The sequence below is a fragment of the Peromyscus leucopus genome, chromosome 1 (genome assembly GCF_004664715.2).
Source record: "Peromyscus leucopus breed LL Stock chromosome 1, UCI_PerLeu_2.1, whole genome shotgun sequence".
NCBI classification, from domain to species: Eukaryota; Metazoa; Chordata; class Mammalia; order Rodentia; family Cricetidae; genus Peromyscus; species Peromyscus leucopus.
In genome coordinates, this window is record NC_051063.1 from 88,805,472 (window position 1) to 88,827,150 (window position 21,679).

Consider the following 21,679-nt stretch of genomic DNA (forward strand, 5'->3'; position numbering starts at 1 on the left):
TTTAATTAAGTAGAAAGAACTGTGTTATAACCTCAGCCCAGAATGTCTAAATCCGTTATTTTAGAAATGCAAATGAGATAGCTTTCCTTGCTTGTATTAGGACTATAGATGAGTAAGTGTAGTATGTCTGGTGCTGATTACATGCAGCCTACACTAGGACTGATGTAGTACCTGATCAATCTATGAAACCCTCAAAAAATACAGAAATGAGCAAGATTTAGATGCCAATTTTCATTCTTTTTGAAAAGTTTTAAAGTAAGGTCCACATCAATAAAAGATTTGTTATAATCAAAAGAAAATAACAGTAGTCACGTCGGACCACTTAATCAACAGTGACCAGGAACAATGCTTCCTTGTTTGCAAGCTGTTGCTCCTCTTTGACTTTCCTGCTTCAGCTCAGAGAAGTTGCTAGTCAGCTCTGGAGTGCTTTATGTAGTTCACTTGGAGTCATAAAATTTCTGGTGTGGACTTTGTACCATTTCTGGGAACAGGGCTGTTGTCTCTGTGTGATAGCATAGTCCAGGAATTCTTACTGGGGATTTAATCTTCAGCCACACTTCATGTTGTGACAGACCTTTAGAAGATTTCCCCTCTTGCTTCTTTTTGAAAGATTTAAGAACGTTGAGTTGTTGCCAAGGTTTTTTGTATGTATGTGTGAGAGAAAGAGATTTAGTAATTTAAGATAGTAGACACCACGCAGATGAATTTAATTTCAATACTTTTGTTGGGACTATAATTCAGAAAGTGTGGCTCTCCTGGTCTGACTATCATGTAGTCCTCATGCCCAAGGGTCAAGTTGCTCTATGTCTACTGTGTGGTACCTGACCAATCTCTGAGCCCCTTGGAAAAAAAATTCAGAAACTGGCAAGATTTAGGCTTCTTGAGAAAGCTGGTCACTACTTGTCTTAATTGCTTTTCTTCTGCTGTGACAAATCACCATGACCAAAGCAACTTATAGAAGAGTTTAATGGGAGTTTCAAAGGGTGGGTCCATGACCATCATGGTAAAAACCATAGCAGCAGGCAGGAAGACATGGTGCTCGAGCAGCAGTGAGAGCTTACATCTGATCCATAAGCACAAGGCAGAGAGAGAGACAGTAAGAATCGACATAAGCACAAGGCAGAGAGAGAGAGAGAGCAGCAGTGAGAGCTTACATCTGATCCATAAGCACAAGGCAGAGAGAGAGAGAGATAACTAGGAATGGCATAGGCTTTTAAAATCTCGATGCCCTCTGTGGTGGTTTGAATGTTGAATGGCCCCCATAAGCTCATATATTTGAATATATAGTTCCCAGGTTTGGAAGGATTAGGAGGTGTGGCCTTGCTGGAGTAGTTGAGGCCTTGTTGGAGGTTGGCTTTGTTGTAGGAGGTTTCAAAAGCCCTCACTAGGCTCAGTGTCACTCTTTGTCTGTTACCTGAAGATCTGGATGTAAAGCTCTCAGCTAATTCTCCAGTACCATGCCTGCCTGCATGCTGCCAGGCCTACTGCCATGATGATGATGGACTAAGCCTTTGAAACTATAAGCAAGCCCCAATTAAATATTTTCACAAGAGTTGCCTTGGTCATAAGGTCTCTTCATAGCAATAGATTACTTAGACACCCACCCCAAGTGACACACCTCTTCCAACAAAGCTACACTTCATATTCTTTCCCAAACAGTTCTACCAACTGGGGACCAAACATTCAAACATATGAGCCTAGGGGTCATTCTTTTTCAAACTACCATACTACTATTCTTGTTTGCTGATTTTGGAAATTCATTCAACTTTGAGTTCAAACTTAGGTGTTGATTAAATGAAGATGTCCAACTGTGACCCAGAAGCCACCAAACAGTATTCTCTAGGAAAGGTTCCCTTGTCTCATAACTTTGAAATTAGCACACAGTACTGTTTCTTAAAAAAAAAAACTATCTCAGAAATTTAATCACAAAGTTATTTACAATTCATGCTACAGAGTAAAAGCATGTTCACTGTGTGTAATTTGTTAAACCTTGCTGTGGCAGTGAAATAGGAAACTTCTCTGTATGTTTAACATACTGATACTCTGCTATAACTTTCATGCCTGGATCATGTCCTGTGTTTCTTTTCTGTTATTTTTCTCCCAGTGTACTCTGAAAGAGTTTCTCAAACCTAGACTGTTTAAATAAAAAAGAAAAGGGTTGCTGAAATGTTCCTTAGGAAAGGTTTGATGCTTATAGAAGTCTGAGTGGCCTTGTCTTACTTTGTCCTAGTAGTGATGTCATAGGTCTTTGTAAAGACACTTTCTGGAAAAGTTTTTCTTCTTACCTGGCATATCATCAAATCTTTATCAGAAGCAGAAACACTAACTGCTCTGCAATGGTTGACTTCCCCTTGGGCACGAAGGGATCAGGTATGCATGCTGATTAGCACAATCCAGTCATTAACATGTGATTATGTGGGCTGCATATTGAACACCTGCCAAAATCTAAGAATACTATACTTTGCTCTATCCATGCAAAGACTTGCATTTCTTCTGTAATTTGACAGTTTGAGGAAAATCAGACCCTGACATCTTTTCTGCCAATATAATAAAACAATGTACAGAGTATCTTCAAGGAACTAGGCTATGCCATGCTCAACTCACTTTGCTCTTCTAGGCTGTGTAAACCTCCAGTGACTGTGTATACAGAACACTGACTAGAGCTTGAATCTCATCTCAACTCCATCACTAATGTCACTTTTCATTTACACATTTCTGCCCAATTATGAGTATTGTCTTGTGGGGGATTCAGCCATCTTTTCCTAATTTTCTTCAGTTTTATCGATTTTTTCCCATGAATAATTTTCCTTTCTTTTCCTGAATGACAAAAGTATACATGCTGCTCTTCCCTGTGTTGCTGGTCTACTGTAGAGTGTATCTTGGGGTCCACAGCATTTCTAGAGAGCAGACATTGTACTATGATAATGATTTAAAGGAAGATTTGATTGCAGCAGAAACTCTGGTGTAATTTGGCACAGAACAAACAGCTTGAAAAGAATGATTCTCAGGTTTTATTTTTTTTCTGATGGATTAACATATATGAATGAAGAAGACTTTTACTTTTAAAACAATCCTATTAGAATTTGTCATCATTCGGGGCCCCCTGGCCGTAGGATCAGAATCCATCCCTGGTGCATGGGCAGGCTTTTTGGAGCCTATGGTGGGACACCTTGCACAGCCTTGAGGCAGGGGAAGGGGCTTGGACCTGCCTCTACTGAAAGTATCAGGCTTTGCTGATGCCCCATGGGAGACCTTGCCTTGTTGTAGGAGGGAATAGGGGGTGAATTGGGGGAGGGGAGGCTGGAGGGGCAGGAGGTGGGAAGAGGGGCATCTGTGATTGGTATGTAAAATGAATAAAAATATTTTCTTAAGGAAAAAAAAAGGATTTGTCATCATTAATCAGTGGAAGATTACTTCAGGACAACAATGATTTTCTGCTTAAAGTAGAACTCCACAGGTTGCTTTAAGTCTACAGGTGGTTTGTGGCCATGAATGCATTTCTTCAAAATATTTCATGTCATTCCTTCTTGCCTGGGTACCTCAGGGTACATTTGGGTACATCACCAGCATGAAAACAGTAACTGGAATAATGAAGCCTGCTCATTTGTGGTGGTCTACACAACATTCTATAGAGGGGTTGTAGATTGAGTGACATGTAGTGGTTTTCAGGACTCCTTTGGACTTTTAGGGGAGCAGGAACTCACTCTCCAGGCCCTCTAGACTGATGGGATGAGATGGAGAGGACAGTGGTGGTAGCACTCTGCATGGGCTGTTTGCTCTCCTGAGGGTCTGTCATCTCTAATTCCAAGGAAGCTGTTTTCCAAAAAGGCAATTGAATCCCACCTGCACTGTCAGAGGAGAGACTGAAAGGCTCTGATGAGGACTCCAACCTCTTGCATCAAACAGGAGAGGCCCCACCCTGTTCTCTCTACAAACACATCTCCAATCAATGTGCCTCAAGCACTTTAATATGTTAATTATCCCACTGTTTGATTGTCCTTCTATTAAAAGTTTTCATTGCTTCCCAAGAGAAATGTAACCTTTTAAAAGAACGACACTAAGCTACTATCCCTTTTGTTAACATAGCTTTCCATGAGATAACATTTATTTTTTGTAATATTAACCTTCTAACTATTATTTTGGTGCTACTACATTCCCATGACCCCTAGGCATTATTTTTTCTAGGTGATGCAAATTGAGTTCAATAATGTATCTTTGTGTAAACTGCATTCTTAAATTCAAAGTATAAATTACAAACTTTCACTAATAAAATTTTACAATTATGTTGAAATTAGAAGTTAATATTTATGCATTTCATTTATCTTCTTTATATTTCATTAGCACTCTAGAAAATGGAAAGCCTTGTTTAACAAAATGTTTTGAAATTATTTCATAAACTTTTGCTTTCATTATAATTTTACTCTAAGTTATTTCCACCAACAGTATGCTGAGAGTACCTTGAATACAATATTCTTAAGTCCATCAGATTTCTAATAGAAATTGTGCCCTTTTAAACACAGATGAAATGGAAAAGGAAGAATTACAACACTTAGATGACAATCATTTTTATTTTGGAGTGTGTGTGTGTGTGTGTTGTCTGTCTGTTGGTTTGTCTGTGTCTCTGTAATTACTGGGAAGTAGCTAGGATTAAACAAATTGAGGACACCAGTACTTTTCTGCTTAATGAAGAACTCTACAGGCATGCTTTCAGTCCACAGGTTTGGATTTATGCATATTTTCTTGTACAGAATTCTTCAGGTAATTAGTTCTTATCTCCATTAAGAAATTGAGAGAACTTTGCACTTGAATTTATCGTAATGTTTGACCTTCAGTTGTTTTAACTTTAGTTTTAGTTTTTGATAACACATCTTTGCACAAACACTATTGTATTTTGTTTATAATTTGAATATAATGGTTTTGATTTTTGTTCTTTTTGAAATGACAAAATAGGTTAAGGAATGCATCTTAGTTTTTGGCATTTGAAAGTTCCATCTCAGAGGGAAAGCACTGGCTGGCTGGTCATGTGATTGTCCAGTAACATCAGTTGAAGGTTTATTGCCTGAGATGGGGAAAGGCAGCACTTAGGCACTAGGGGACCTGATGGTAGGTTAGACTTCCTGCTGCTTTGTGTCAATGTTGGGACATTAAGGGCCTAGTTTTTCCCTTTTCTGCAAATGTAGAGATAAGTAGGTAGACACATGGATGGATGGATGGATGAATTGATGGATGGATGGATGGATGGATGGATGGTAGTTTTGCAACACTATAGCATCTGGAAATAATTTTTAGTCTGCTCATAATTGGTTCTAATTGTAGAAACTGAAATCAGAATGCTAGCAAAGTTACATACGTTCCCTAGATTACCATGAGTTGCCTGTTAAGCCCATCTTAAGTATTTGATTTTAGAAAGACATTTGAAGACTTTTGCAGTGAAGTCCTCAGATTGGAACATGTACTGGACAGAATCCAATGAGGAAAGATTTTAGGGCTGAGAGAGGCCTTGAAGGCTGACTCAGTGTGTAATCTGTCCTGTCTCTCTTCCCTAGACTAGCTTAGCCTTGAAAGGACTTCACTGCCTGTAGAGAAGCATCTCTACTAAGGCACAAATGGATCTGACAAGCCCTAATTGGGATCTGGTACTTTTTAATGTCAAGAGGGGTAAAGTCTGAAGAACATGGCCTGAGTGGTTTGTCTAATTTCAACCACAACAGTTCCCTTGCTGGTTATAACAACAATAATGATAACACATGGTTGTTTTTTTGTAAGCACCCCAGTGTCTCTCAGATAAGAAGAGAGGAAAACATCTGCATAGAACATAGCAGGAGGCAATGGAGTTGACATTAGAACAAACAGCTTTGATAAAAACTGTGGAATCTTGGGCCTCTTCACACAGAGGATCTTTGGTCTGTAAGAATGAGGGCAGCATCTCCAACTTCTGCATAATCCCCCACACCCATTGCCTCAGACTGTCAAGAAAGGGAACAAGGGATTCCTTTCTTTTCAGTGGAGTTGTTTTCCCTGGTGACTGTGAGGGGACATGTCAGAAGAAGTTTGTTACCTTACAAAAAGCCTATGCTCATCTCTACCACTGATTCATCATGTGACCTCAGGAAAGCCACTCTTAACTCCTGACTTGAATTTCCTCATCTTAGAAAGGAAAGTTTTGAACTGTAATTGCCAGATCTCAAACTACTTGTAACTTCCCTGTTTTAGAGTTAAAGCTGTTTGAGCTGGTTCAACCAGCAGCATTGTTAGCATCCAGTAATGTTCCAGGTGAGTGACTGCCTGTGATGGTAGGCCATGAGTATGCCAAGAGCTGAACCTTGGAATTATATATAAGCTGTTGGCTTGGCCTCTGAGGAATTCAACATTAGGCCTTCCTGACTAAAAATACTTATGGTCCACTACCAAAACAACAACAACAACAAAGAGAATATCAAACCAAACAAATAAACAAATTCACCACCCTCTAAAACAAAAACAAAAAACCAAACAACAACAAAAACAAAAAACAAACACTACAGCGCTACTGAGTGTTTCCATCTCTGAGGCTTCCTGGCTACAACAGTACCTCTAAGGCAGCGTTGATAGGGTGACTTGATTCTTGTACAGTCAATAATGAGTTTGCTCAGCTCATTATTCTTCAGGGGAGAGAGAAAGCAAGCTGGCACATACTTCAGGGAGACTGATCAGAATAATTGAACTGTCTTTTTAAAATTTAAATGTATTTATTTTTATTTTTTTGAGAGAGGGTCTTACTTTGTAGCCCTAGCTGGCTTGTAACTAACTATGTAAATCAGTCTGGCTTTAAACTAATGGAGATCCACCTGCCTCTGCCTCCTGAGTGCTGGAGTAAAGGTGTGTGCCTCCTCATATCTGCCTCTAAACCATATCTTTATGGAGAAGAAATGAGGGAAACTGGAATGTTATCCCAGTTTGAGAAAAATAAGGTACAAAGGTGCTACAGTAGCCGTGTGTTTGTACTGAAGGAAAGTGCTTCAATCTGAATGTTTCCATGGGACAGATTTATAGATTGAAATAGATTTTATATTCGTATAAAGAGGAATTTTTGCCAACTTCCCAAAGATAGACTAGACTGCTTTGGGAGGTAGTGAATCCTCCATGAAGGGGGAGGTATTTGCAGAGAAGCCCCACAGCTGATTCTTTCCACCACTGGTACCACCATCACTCAGTTACTGCTTATATAATTGGCACAGGTCTGAGAGCCGTCTGTTTAGTCATGCACTTCAGAACAACCCAGTGAGGTCTGTTCTTTATTGGTGGTGCTGTTGCTTCCATTTTAAAGGGAAGGAAATTAAAGCTAAAAGAGTTTAATTAAGTTGTCTAAGCTTAAATGGATGACAGATGGAAAAGCTGGGGTTAGACTAGGAAAACCAGGCCCTACTGCCTGTCCCTAGTTAAGGAGTTTATCATTCCGTGTTCTGCACAGGGATCCAAGCACTGGCTGTGACTGGAGAACTATGATTTTACTGACATTAGCATGAAAGTGTGATTGTACGGCGACAACACAAGGTGCTCTTACGAACTTGTCTCCACAGTTTGGGCTTTAAGGCCCTCCTTCCCTCCCTTCCTCCCTCCCTCCCTCCCTCCTTCCACCCTCCCTCCTCCCTTCTATTTCTGTGTATAATTTGGTCAATATACTAACTTCCATTTGTTACATATCATGATAATGAGACAATTTAAAAAACTTTTCAGTTTTCAATTTGTGTATTAGACATTTAGTCTTCCACATGTTAAAGAAGTTAAATTTCCTTGTAGCCAGAAGATATTAGAACCTAGAGCAGGTAGCTCTTTCCTGACACCAAGACAGTAGAAGGCCACAGGGCAACCAGCAGGTGAGTTTTGGTTCATCAGAAAACATTTTAAAGTGATAATCTGAAAACAATGATAAACTTTTTTCCCACCCACTGTGTGTTATAATTCTACACTGTATCATTGATGAATAAACATTTTTTATGTTAACTTCATCTTTAGTGAGGGTGGGCTACAGTGAGGATAAAGCTGTGACTGGAAAAGCTGCAACTAAACATGGTGCATATATAGTATGTACATAATGCCACTAAAGGCATATGGGAAATGAAGATACATGCAACTTATCTAATACAACTTGAGCTAACATAGATACAAGCAGTGTCCACAAAGAGGCTTGCAGTCATAGTGGGAACTCTCCACCTTGGCAGAGGAAATTAACCATTTGACATGTTTTGTTTTAGGCAAACACAACTTTTAGTTTACTTTTATTATATCAAGTATTGTTTATATGTTATTGCTTTTAACATCTTTGTAGATACTGCACCTCTGTAATTTTCTCTAGAATTTTTAAGAACATACTGTAATTGAATAAGTTGGATTGGTTATTGATTTGGGACTTCTTCAAATGACTCTGGGTATTGGCTGAGGATAGTCACTATATATTGAGTGGTATCAGAACTCAAGAACGAATCTGTGATTTAGAATCTCAGAAAACATTATATTTAATGGGGTAGCACTCACCCAGTGATAATGGCTTCAACAAATCTAACAACAAATGTTACAGAGGATGCTGAAAAAGAGGACTCACTGTTGCTGGGATTGCAAATTGTTACAACCATTGTGGGAATCAGTTTTGGAGGCTACTCAAAAAACTAAAACTAGAACTACCATATGACCACAATATCTCACTTCTGAACATGCACCCAAAGAACTCTGTGCTTGTGATAGAGATATTCGCACCTCCATATTTACTGCAGGTCTCTTCACTCTATAGTAGGGTATTGGAACCAATCTAGTTGTCTATCCATAGATGAACAGATAATGAAATCTGGTACATATATAAAACAGAATGTTATTCAACTTTAAAAAATGAAATCAAAAAATTTTCAGGAAAAAAGATGGACTTAGAATATATAACATTAAGTGAGACCACCCAATCTCATAAGGAAAAAAATGCATGTTCTCCCTCATATGTGGATCTCAGCCTATAGTACATGCATATATACAAGTAAACAAATGTATGTGTGATATAGTATAACATTTAGAAAGGAGAACAAGAAGGATAATGAAAAAAGACAAAATGCTCACCAGAGAGTTCATATATATATAGTATAGTTCCTATAAATCCTTTTAATTATCTCTCTATATACATCACATTTTCAGTGCAAAGTAATGGGCAGCCCTGGAATGGACAGTATGTACCTGTGATCCTGTGAGGAGAGTTACCTTATTGTGAGACCTGAACTGTTTTCATTGACTCCTATAGGCTCTTGTTCTCCATGGAACTAAACTAGTGTCTTTTACTCTTTCAACAAGAGTTTCTACTATTCAAATTATAGAGTGTGAAGATTGTTAGAAATAAGTTTAAAATATCTGAAGTTTAAAAACTCTGAGAGTACCCTGGAATTCTGATTTATTTTTGTTGAATCTCAAAGAATAACACTCTATGAATCTGAAAACATTGAGAAACTTGTTTAGCTTTTTTCACTATGTAATTCTAAATTATATCATTGATGATGAATAAACACACATTTTTCATTTAAATAATCCTATCCTTAAGGAGGGTGGGCTAGAGTGAGGATAAAGCTGTGACTAGAAAAGCTGGGCCTAACATGGGCATCAGGGTCTGGGGATGTCACTTTGGTGGTGGAGTGCTTGTCTAAAGTGCACAGAGCCTGGGTCCAGTACCACATAAACCAGGCATGGTGATGCACATCAGCACTCAGGAGGTAAGCAGGAGAATCAGAAGATCAAGGTCATCTTTGACTACTTAGTAAGTTACAGGACAGTCTTGAATCCATACAGCAATATTTCAAAATAAAAAAATAAACAGGAAAGCACATCAAATTGACAATATGCAATGCAGCAAAAATGGATGCATTTCATTCAGTTTTGCTTATGGGCTCAAGGAAGGGTAAGAGAGGCCAATACTTTGTCTCAATGGTCAGATTGGGCAGCTAGTCACAGAGTGGATTCATACAGCTATTTAGATCATTTCTCAAGCCTTTCTCTCAGCAGCAATGACTTCCACATGTCTATGGGTCCCAACTCCAGTATATAGGCAAAATCCCATTCCTAACCTATGCTCTCCAGCTCCCAGCTCTGAGCACATTTCTGATGTTTGCAACATGAGTCTACTTCACTCCTCCACTTGCCTATGATGGCTGCCCATCTACATTCCTCACCTAGGTGTGGTGGCAGCCCAGCTGACTCAGAGCATTGTATAAGGGAGGAGATAGCTCACTTGCACGTAGGATAAGTGCTCACTGATAACATTCCTAGAAAAAAAAATCTAATTGCTAAGGTTTCTGGAGTTTTGTGAGGAGCCAGTACTTAGTGGATTCAGCTTGGGAACAAAGGGCATAATGTAGTTTAGGCTCGCTACTCCATGCAGATGAATTAGTATGAACGAAACCCTAAAAATGTGTCAGTGGCTATCATGACAGTATGCAGAAGTGACAAGTGGCACAAAGCACAAGGACAAAGGACATACGGAGTCAGTAATAAGAGTTCCTGAATAGTTAATAGTGGGTACCTTATGAAATGCTTTCTAAGTGATTCATTTCTCATAACAACTATTTGAGGATATAATTATAACTCCATCCTATAGAAAGGTAGAGTCTAATTTCCATCTTCTGGACTGTGGGCAAGCTCCAATGACTCAAGCAAGTATTGAATAGAAAGCTGTGACTAACTTAAACAGTGGCGACAATAGCCTTCATCTGACTCTTCCTGAGTGGTCATGATAGAGAGCAGTCCCACAGAAATAGAGGAAGGCATCCATGAAAACCTAGCCATTCCAACCTAGAGCCCTTGAAGTGTTCCTAGTCAGGTACCAAATTTCTAAGAGTAGGAAAGTCTTTGGTGTGATTCAGCCATTGCACAGACTTCACAGGAGATTTTGAGACAGAACCTGGGCAGTTCTGATTGTTGTTATATGTACTTAAGTTTGGAAGGATTTGTTTCATGACAGCACTCAAGTACTACAACTTTCTTTGGCTAGTTCTCAGGTTATATTAATAACAAAAATACAATTTCAGCCTTTTAGTAAGGAAATCTTCCTGGAGATAGATGTATGGGAACAGAAAAATTTACAAGGTGGGCTTATTTATAATTACAGCATCTAACTGTTGAGGTGAATATTTTACAGGTACGTGGAGTAGGAAGAACTTTGGATTCAGAATCAGAAAACCCACATTTAGATATTAGCCTTCCAGCTCCACCCAACTGGCATGGTGGAGCCCTTGCTGAGGGCTGGCTTGTTTCCCACTCAAAATGAAGATTGGGAATTCAGTATTTAATGCTGGTGGAGTATTTTTAAAGATATATAGAGAATGGAGTGTATAAGGGGCCTGGGAATTATGTTAAATGAGAAATGAGAGGGGAAAGGTAAAAAGGTCTCACTTAGATAATGACTATTAATTTGATCTCTTAAGCTATTTCAACAGATTTAATACTGAAGAGGATTTAGACTGATGTTGCATACTTTTGGAGGGTGAACAGGAAATGATGTAATAGAGTCTTAGTACTTTTTGCTGCTACAAAATATCCCCTGACTAAATAACTCATAAACAGAAATTTGTTAATACCACACAGTTCTTCTGAAGGCAAGTGCCATGGTTTGGATGAGTGTACCCAATGTGCATGTTTTAAGGTTTGGCTTTTAGCACAGGGTGATATTGTGAGGTGTTGGGAAGTAGAACCTAGTGGGAGATTTTAGCTATTGGAATTGTATCCTTGAAGGGGATTGTGGGGTGCTAATACTGGTCATTCTCATTCTCTCCATGATTAAACTTTTCCCCTTAATATATTTTCATCATGATTTGTACCACCATCCCAAAGGAGGATTGGGGTACATAGGTCAGAGATCACAATCACTGAAGCTATAAGGCAAAAATGAAGCTTTCTTCCTTATAAGTTCATTTATCTCAGGTATTTGTACAGTAATAGAAAACTAAGGTGGTCAGAAAGTCTTAACATCAAGGAACTAGTGGTCTCAGTCTGGTGGGAGTCCTATCTCTCTCTCTCTTCTCTCTCTCTCTCTCTCTCTCTGTCTCTCTCTCTCTCCAAAGGAGGGGATATATATTTAAACCACAGAAGTGAGGATCTAGATTTTTAGCTCATAAGGATTCTCTTGTAAATAATTACATTTAGTGGTAGATACTACTTGAAATCCTTCAATTGCAGGTGGAAGCAGCTGCTCTCTGGCTTAGTTCAGGGAGACCAGCCATGCAAAGGAGCTCTGAAGGTCCTCAAGCAGGCCAGGCTTTTAGGCTTAGGCTCATCAATTAATTTTTTCAATTTCTCCTGAGTGTTCAACTACAAAATAACTTTTGTCTTTCTGTATTACAAAAGTAATCTCTTCATTGATGAAAAATTAGAAGACCAAATGAGCAAAAATATAAAAATAAGACTCCCAATAATCTTACCATCATTTAGAACTCATCCTAAATGTTTTTTTCGAATATATTTTCCTAGTGGAAGGATGGAGGGGCAGACACTAACCTTTATGCATAAGTAGAAGGAATCATTTATATATTTTAGATGCTATGATATATATTCTTTTTCTATTGATTAGTACCTTCCTTATGAATAGGGTTTTTTTTTCCTACAACTTTTTAAATGGCCGCATTCAACTTTTAAAATATTTGTTTTGATTAAAAATACTATTTATATTAAATATTTTCAATAAAGAACTTCAAAAAGAAAATAATATTACAACAATTGGCACCATCAGTATTTTGTTTGTTAGATATTTTGGTTGCTAAATGTGTATATTTTTCTCAAAATAGGTATATTAAAGATTTTTACCAACCTATTTTCTCATTCATAGTACATTGTGCATATTTGCATGTGATTAAACATTCTTCCAAACTATGGCTTTCAAATACTCCATTATGTGTATACAGTCACAGTGCTCTCAAACAGTTACTACAATTGGGCAGAGAGATGGCTTTTAAGCATTCACCGTTATAAATACTATACTTGACTATGTTAGAAGAATTTTGGTGGTTTTGTGGTACTCTATGTTCTATCTATATCATCAATCACTTATTTTTAAATATATACATTCTAAGGATTTTGTTTATACATTCACATGGTTAAAGAAATCTTCCCTTGGCTTTAATTTTTAGTTCTTTGGATATATTTGGAGAGCTTTGTTGGAAGTTCTTCAGTCCATAGTTTCTAGTATGTAACTTCAAGAGTTAAAATTGTAAATTCAGTTGTAAATGTTTCCATGGCATCCAAAATAATAAAGAACCATCTACTATAGCATGCTAATAACTGCTAGATTACATGCGTTAAGTTCTTCGCTGTGTTATCTGGGCAGCAGCTGACTGGTGAGATCTGTGCTATCAGGAAGGGAGGGCTTCAGGGATGAAGTGCAGTTTGCTCTGAACTTGACACATGGCTTTCCCAGTCAAGGAGGATGCAGGCCATTCTATGAGAGGTGATAAGCATGCAGAGGCGTAGACTGGGGTAATTCAAATTCCTCTGAATACTACTGCTCAGCACTCACTTTTGGTAAGAATTATGGAAAATCTGAGCGATTGAAAAAAATCTGTGTTTAAAAATATTTACTTATCTGTCCCCTCAGCCACTGGGAAACATTTTCATTGAAATTCTTGATTTGTGAAAACGGCTTTTTCTTTTCTGGAACTACTGATGGTTTTGCACTGCTCTGGCTAGCTCAGTCATCTGCATACATTTCATGTGTTTAATTGATTCACACACACTGATGTGTTTTTTTTTTTTTAACACAATCTGAATCTGCATCATCTTAGTCTTGTATTGGCACAGGAATTCTTTTAAAAGATATTAAGATTTTTCTTCACAGCTACTTTTGGTGGAACCATTGAGGGGACAAGAGGAAACAAGTCTATTGTAAATTTCTATTGAATGCAACAGTAGCTCAGGAACTCACTGAGTTCCTCGTTTCTGGCTTTTGTGATGTTCCTGTGATCACTCTGTGACTTAGTAATTGTTTTCCAAAGAAAGATCAAAAGAAGGGGAGTCATCTCCTGTCTTGTTATTTACAAAAAGTCACATCTCACTAGAGTTATTGATTTTTGTCTTTTTTATGTTCACATTGCAATGTTAAGGCCAAACACAATTTAAAACTTTACAAAACTGCTTTTGTAGTGTGTGTGTGTGTGTGTGTGTGTGTGTGTGTGTGTGTGTGTCCGTCCTTTTGAATGCCAGAGTTGATACTGGGTGTCTTCTCTCTCCACCTTTATTTCCAGATAGGGTCCCTCCTTGGATCTATAGTTCACCCATTTGTGTAAAGTGGCTGGCTAATCAGTTTCAGGAGTCGACTTGTCTGTTTTCCTAGCAGTTGATTTGTAAGTGTATGAAACCATGCCCAGCTTTGCATCAGGGTTGAGGATCTGAACTCAGGTCTTCATGCTTGCATAGCAAGCACTTTACAGATGGGGCCAGCTCTCCAGTTCCCACCTACATCTATTTTACCTTCTTCTTAGGGAGCAATATTTCCTGCCGGCAAGTCCATACCTATGTCTCTGAGCTGCTATATTCATGTTCTTGAGCTCATGCCGGGAATGCAAGAGTCTTTGCACACTTACCTCAGTTGGTCTGGCATAGGACCTGTCTGGCCCTAGAAAATTACAAAATAAACTAATTCCTTAAGAAAAATTCCACAAAATAATGTAACTCTCTGGGATGGTTAGAAATGCTTTGTCAAAGTGTGTTTGCTACTCTAAGTATACATTTCCCATCCATTTTAATGATATTTTCTTTGGTAAGTTCACACAAAGATACAATGTTTTTAGATTGTAGCATCCTACTCCCCAAATGCCTCCCTTGACCATCCTCCTTCCAAATTCATATCTGATATTTCAAAATTTTTTAATGTTTATTTTACTTGGCAGTCCATGCTGCCGAAGAAAGTTGACCCTCCTTCCTTCAGCCCTGATCACTTGTCAAGAGCTCTCCACTACAGGTGAAGTTACATGAGCCCCTCCCCTATCCATGTGAGAGTACATGATCTTGATCTTGAACAGACCCTGTGCAGGTGCCACAGCTGATGTGAGTTCATGAGTACAATGGCCCTGTCCTATCTAGAAAGCACTATTTTGAAGCAGTCCTCCCCAGCCTCTGGCTCTTAGAATCCTTCTATCCTCTCTTCCATGATGTTTTTTGAGTCTTTGTGGGAAGGGCTCCTGCTCCCCTCTTTGTTCCTCTCTCATTTGGACAAATTTTTAAAGCTATATTGACTTACTTGTCAGTTTTACTCAAATGAATTAGGAGTTCATGAAAAACCCAGTGTTTACTGTTTCATAAAGTTTAGAAGTGATAGGCACACTCCCTCCCCATGTGTCCAAAGGCCACTATAAATGTATACAACTTCAGCCTCTGATGACATTACTTACTCCCCATGTTGATGCCTTGGCAACGTATTACAAATAGTTCTTGTGGCTTTCATGGGAGAGATCATGACTTCACAGCGTCACATTCTGTCCTTGGTAGTATAGAGGCACCTTGACCAGATTATGGGACAGAGGACAGCATGGGTCATCACTGAAACAAAAGAGCCCATGGTTATAGTCTTTGGTATAGGATGGCTATAACTGCATTCCCATGACCAGAAAAGAAAGAACACAGTCTAACAGGGAAGTGACATCCAGCTCATAGGGCTGATTGAACTTGAGCCGGAGGGACAAATGGCACCCAATGCATGGAGTGCTAGTCTGGAGTGCCTCTTCAGAGCCTTTCAGCCTCCCTCTGACACCAATGGGAAGACCTTCATTCTGGTCATGGGACCACCTGTAGGTGAGCAGGACTCTACCACTGTTTTGTCATTCAGCTCTTTCTTAGCTTGTGCCAGGGCTTAAGTTTTTATTTTCAGGCTATATGAGCATACTTTGCATCTGAAGAAAAGTGAAGGATAAACAATCTAGCGATGATTATTGATCCATCAATACCACAGTCACAGTGGCACCAACAATTATGTCTGTTGGGGTTTTGTTTGCATAATGTGGAGAATGAACAGACCATCCTAAGGAGTCAAGACCTAAGCACAGCAGGCATCTCAAAGAGGGCTTCTCTGCCTCCCTCCACAGAATGTTTGTATGTGTTAGCTGAGATAGTGAGTCTTTCGTGGGTGACTGAGGTGGTCTAGGTGCAAGATAAAGCTCAGGCCTCACCTATTTACTTTGTCCTTTCCAAGTTGTTTCAGATTGAAGCCATTGCACACATCCCCTCTGGCATTGTGCTTGCAATAACATGAAGGCAGGGAGCTGAAGACTCATCTCACAGTATTTTAAATAGCTTTATTGAAATGCATACCATGCACTTTATCCATTTAACACAGACAGTTTAGTAGATTTTCAGGGACTCATGGTATTTAAGTTAATTTCAAGGTCATATCAATGCCTTTACTTCACAATCTCTCTAATTCCAGTCCTATATCTATCCCTTCCTTCAGGACATCACCTCAGCTCAGGGGGCTCAGCACCATGCCCAGAGGCTTTTAAAATGCTACCTTATCCTATGGTCCCAACAACCTTGAAAACAGAGCCCTTTCCACCCTATGATCAGGAGTACCCAAATCCCAGCCTCTGGGATGCATAGCTATTGTCCCATTTAATGCACATAGAGACCCACCACTTTGCATGGACTCTGTCGCATTAGCCTCTGATTTTTTCCTGAGCTAGTTTAGTTCCATTACTTGTTCTTGGAGAACAAACCTGTCACTCTGCAAACCAGCCCAGTGCTCTGCTTCTGACCCAGCCCCAGCCCTCCTTCACTCAAGCTGGCTGGGCTGCTTTGGAAGGAAAGAAGTTGGGAGCCATTAGGATTTTGCAGCTTCTAAAGAACAGACACTCACAGATGTTATTGTTTTTAATCAGGAAAAGAATATTTTTGTTCAGATAAGGTGTATGGAGGACTACTGGAGGACTATAGCCATGTAACAGTTACCTCTAATCCTTGGTTCTTAAAATTTTTATTTTAAATTATGTGTATGTGTGGGTTTGTGAATGTGAATATTTGACTTTGTAAATACAGTTGCACACAGAGGCCAGAGACATTGAGTACCCTGGAGCTGGAATTATAGGATTGTGAAATGAGCCATGTGAGTGCTGGGAACTGAACACTGGTCCTCTGCAAAAGCAGCATGCACTCTTAATAGCTGCTAACCATCTCTCTATCCTGGAGTTCTCAGTTCTGATTCAGAGCGACAAAACTATTTCCTTTTCAAAAATCTTCCATGCGGTGTTTATTTTTTAACCTAAAATTTGCTCCCTCCCCTGCAGCTGATAGATGGAACCAACTAGCCGTTAGCAAACTTTAGTATACTGTGAAGTAACTCCTGTGCAAACATTTATGCAATGAGCAATGAGCATTTTATTGTTAGACACAGCTCTAAAACATCACATGGGAAGCATGCTACAGCATGCTGGAGCATCAGGAGCAAGGCTGAGGAGTGGACGGGAGCTTCAGTGACTATGGACACATGTGTAGCTTAAAACAAGCAATTCCTACAAAACCCAGCATGGCAAAATATTCAGATTGCTGACTCTCTGGCAGAAGTTTAGACATTTTATGTAATTTCTACTGAGCAGTGAATGCTGGGCACTGAAACCAACTTCCAATCTTTCAAAATGAGAGAAAAACATTTCTGTGTTATATACATATTTTGGTCTGTGGGAAGAGTATTGCTGATAAAAATACCCAGTTGGGGAGAAAAACTTTACTAGTTCTATTACTGGTTCATTGAACCTGAACATTCATAAATTCAAAGCATGAGTGAATGAAAAGCCTAATTCCAGTTTTGTTGTTTATTACCTCAAAAACGAAACAATTTGAGTCTGGGATTTGAGTTGAGTTCCTTTGGTAATTAACTACTTTAGAGTTCAGCACTGCTTATCAGAAAGGCAGGTTTGTTTGCTTTGCTGAGTGGGTCACTTTATTTTACTAATATAATTTATTTGATCTAGTGACCATCACATGTTATCCTTTAGTGAGGGTTTTTTTTTTTTTTGAGTAGTTTTGAAAGAAACCTATACACTAATGACTTTTTTTTCTTACACTCTCATTTCATTTTTCTAGGAGTCAGAGAATAATAAGTTATGTTCCCTATATTCCTTCCGAAATACGTCTACCTCACCACATAAGCCTGACGAAGGGAGTCGGGAGCGCGAGATAATGAACAGTGTTACTTTTGGAACCCCGGAACGCCGCAAAGGGAGCCTTGCGGATGTGGTGGATACGCTGAAGCAGAAGAAGCTAGAGGAGATGACTCGGTCCGAACAAGAGGGTATGTGGATTCCCCTCTGGGCTTCTTCCGGCCATAGCAAAATGACCAGAATCCCAAGGGTCCGAAATGCCTAAGTGCCACAAGCTAGGAACAGTCATTCAGAGGTTACTATGGTGACAGCTGACTGAAGTCCATTAGGAGTGCTAAGCAGATAGCCCCGGGTTTCTCAAAACCTACCTGTACATTTTGTTTATTTCTTACAACAGCCCCCCTACCCTCCTCCTGGATTTGAACTAACCTTACCCATCACCCTGGAAAAAGACAGCAAGGGAATTTTTTTCCTAACAACAATTTTAGTGCTTTTTCTCCTATTTCCTTTTGGCAGATAGCTTTTATGATCATATGTCCCATTTAAAATCCAAGAAAACTTTTTTCTAATGTGTTTTTTCTTCCATTTTATGACTGTTATACATTTCAAATTTTACGTTCAGCCCTGAGTGTTGGAATAGAATGGAAAGCTGCTAATGACCTCCAAGGGTGGGAGCTTTGAAGTGCACCTGCCATGGATGTCCTGCACTCAGTTTCTCTGCAGGAATCCCCAGTGGACTACGTGTTTAAACAAAATGCTCTGTGTGGTTATCACGATGGGTGTGTACATGTGTTCTTATCTGTGTGCTCCAGGCCTAACATAGCCCTGGATTCATCACTTGTAAGTGAAATTTAGACCTCCATGGCACTATAGGGTAACTAGGATTTGACAAACAGGTAGTACCCACCTAACTTAATTTTATTCTTGTGAAGACTTAAAGTTTGCTTTTAATTGATTTTTGTGGAACTCTTTCTAAAAGGTCTTTCTCACATCCTTGTCATGCCAGTCAGATTTTGGCATGTACATAGATGCTTTTGACAACCCGGAGTTACCATGCAATAGCTTATGAACTGCAGCCCTATCTAACACCCACTGGACCCCAAGTTCTTCAGTGTCTCTAAGCCACAGAATTCAAATGTTGCTGTGGTCCTTGTGTTTGACATGGTAACTCAAACATTTTGAGAATTAACTCAAACAGTGAATATAAAAGTCTCTTATAAGCTGCAAACTATGTGGATTTGAGATGTTCCTTATAATTAATCACATTATAAATGTCCATTGTTCCACTATGCTTTAATGTAATGATGCCTCTGGAGACCACTGAGGTCATCAGGATGTTCAACTTTACAGTTATTTCTCTTCAGATACAGACCTTTAGAGTTTTTGTGTTTGCTTGATGCCTACATCCATATGCATCTTTTTACACATCCATGTACGAGTGTGTCTTTTTGTCACCTGTGTGTGTGTGTGTGTGTGTGTGTGTGTGTGTGTGGATGTGTGCTCATGTACATATTGATTACTTCTTCAATATTGGGTTGCAAGCTGTTTGTTTCTTTCCCAGTTGTCAGTAGTTTGTAATCTGTTTCTCCCATTTGTCTTTAGATTGCGAAATAAGATGATTGGTACATTCTGGTCTATATTTAAAACATGAACAAATATGCTCTAGAGGGGAACACATGTGATCATTAGTGTGTGAACTCTATGCTGACCCTTCTGCTCTTTCAGAGTTTTATTTTCTCTATGACTCCCTTCAACAGTCTACTGAAACCTATATCTCCTTTCTTAGAGGTATGGTAAACTCAGAAAATAAAATACATAGACTTACAGAGAAATGAGTTATATTAAACTACCAAATAATTTTTAAAATGTGATAAGGCAGAATGTGATCCTTTACTAGTGCAGTAAAATAAAGCTTAAGGTAGGCCTCCGCAATGCCATTCTAGTTTAGTGGTGCTGTACCTGACATGTGCAGTTCTAACGAGTACAGTGGGATAGAGAGTTGCTGCCTGTGGTTAGTGTGATGACATTATAGCCACAATAGACGACTGCTTTCACCCATCGCTTAAGGAAATGCAAAATTTCCATCTGAGCTTAGTTGGGGAAAGGTTGCTTTTCCATCTGAGTTCTGTCTACCCATATCTCTTGGAGTCTATGGACTCAAGGTTGAGGTCTCTGATGCTAGTGATATGCTGTGCTCATAATACATAAGACAGTAATCTCTAACTTTCAGCAATTCATATTCTAGTAAAAGGTATAAGACATAGATTGAATGAAATGTAGTTTGAAGTCTAACAGTGGCAGGTTCCATGAAAGCAGTACAGATAAAATGTTTGGGGTGCTTATAAGGTTGTGGGGAATAAGTTCTAACTAGTCATGGAGAATGAAAGGGTTTCTATAGGTAGAATGTAGGGGAGAGGCATTTCAGGCTGAAGAACAGGCATTGCACTTAAAACAGCCAACCTTCAGGTTCTAAGTTGAGGTGAAGTTGCATATGGGACATAAAGATGAAAAGACAGGCTGTGTTCAGATCGTGACAGGCCTTGCAGTTTCAGCTAAGGAATTCTAATGCTGTATTGAAAGGGATGGAGGTGGTGCTGACTGTCTTACCCCAATAAGGCAATGGATTGGAACTTTTTTCCAAGAATGTGAATCTGGCAGTTTGGTGTAGGGTGGATGGGAGCCGGGACAAACATTAAGGACATTGTTCTAGGCTAGAGATAATAAGTGCCTGAACTTATTATTAGAAATGGGAATGGAGATGGAATTAGGAGAGGCATTCAGAAGATGATACATGAGTGTGGAAATCAAAAGGATGTCCAACATCCAAGAGGATGTAACTCGGTGGTAATACAGTCCGTAAAAAAAGAAAATTAACAAATATGGTTTGCAAATGGGAGCAAGATGTGGTTTCTAATTTTCATTCTGACTTTTATAATATTTTAATTTTGAATCCCATTTTAAGTGTGTGTGTGTGTGTGTGTGTGTGTGTGTGTGTACACAGCACACCCACCTTAGTGACTGTGTGAAGTTCAGAGGACAAATTCAGGTGTTAACCCTCACTCTGCACCCTGTTGCAGATAGTGTTTCTTGTTGCTTGTCACTGTGTATATCAGTCTAACTGCCCTACAAACTTGAAAGGACTGTCCCATCTCCTCCTATGGAGTCCTCTCTGGCTACATAGGCATGCCGGGATTACAGATGTTCATCGTGTGTCCAGCATTACATGAGTCCTAGGATCGTGAACTCAGGTCTTGGCACTCTTACAGCCAGTGCTATACCCACTCCATCACTTCTCAGCCCTGAACACTGATTTCAATCATCTTCTGGTAATAGAATAGAACAATATAGTGGGAGAACAAAGAAATATAGAAAGATCATTAAAGTTTAGGGTAGATTTCTGATTCTAAAATGATTATAGTGTAGGTCTCAGGAGGTCAAACAGTTCTCCAGCACCTGCTTGGCTTTGGCGCCTTAAAGACTCTGGTCTGGCCCCTCAGGTGGGCCATGCCAACTCATGGTGCATGTAAGAGCTTTTCACATATATCATCCCTCCTTAACTTCTACTTCATGGTTTGAGGGTCATATTTTAGGATTAGTTG

The 21,679-nt window shown here is 39.3% G+C and overlaps 1 protein-coding gene across 15 annotated transcripts in view; it reads left to right on the forward strand.

Moving 5' to 3' along the window:
- Sox6 (SRY-box transcription factor 6) overlaps nt 1-21,679 on the forward strand; it is a 560,497-nt gene that overhangs the window by 244,941 nt on the left and 293,877 nt on the right. For all 15 annotated transcript variants that reach the window (XM_028884562.2, XM_028884567.2, XM_028884566.2 and 12 more), the window contains one exon: nt 18,064-18,271. In XM_028884562.2, coding sequence (XP_028740395.1) covers nt 18,064-18,271 — 208 coding nt within the window. The remainder of the gene's footprint in view (nt 1-18,063; nt 18,272-21,679) is intronic.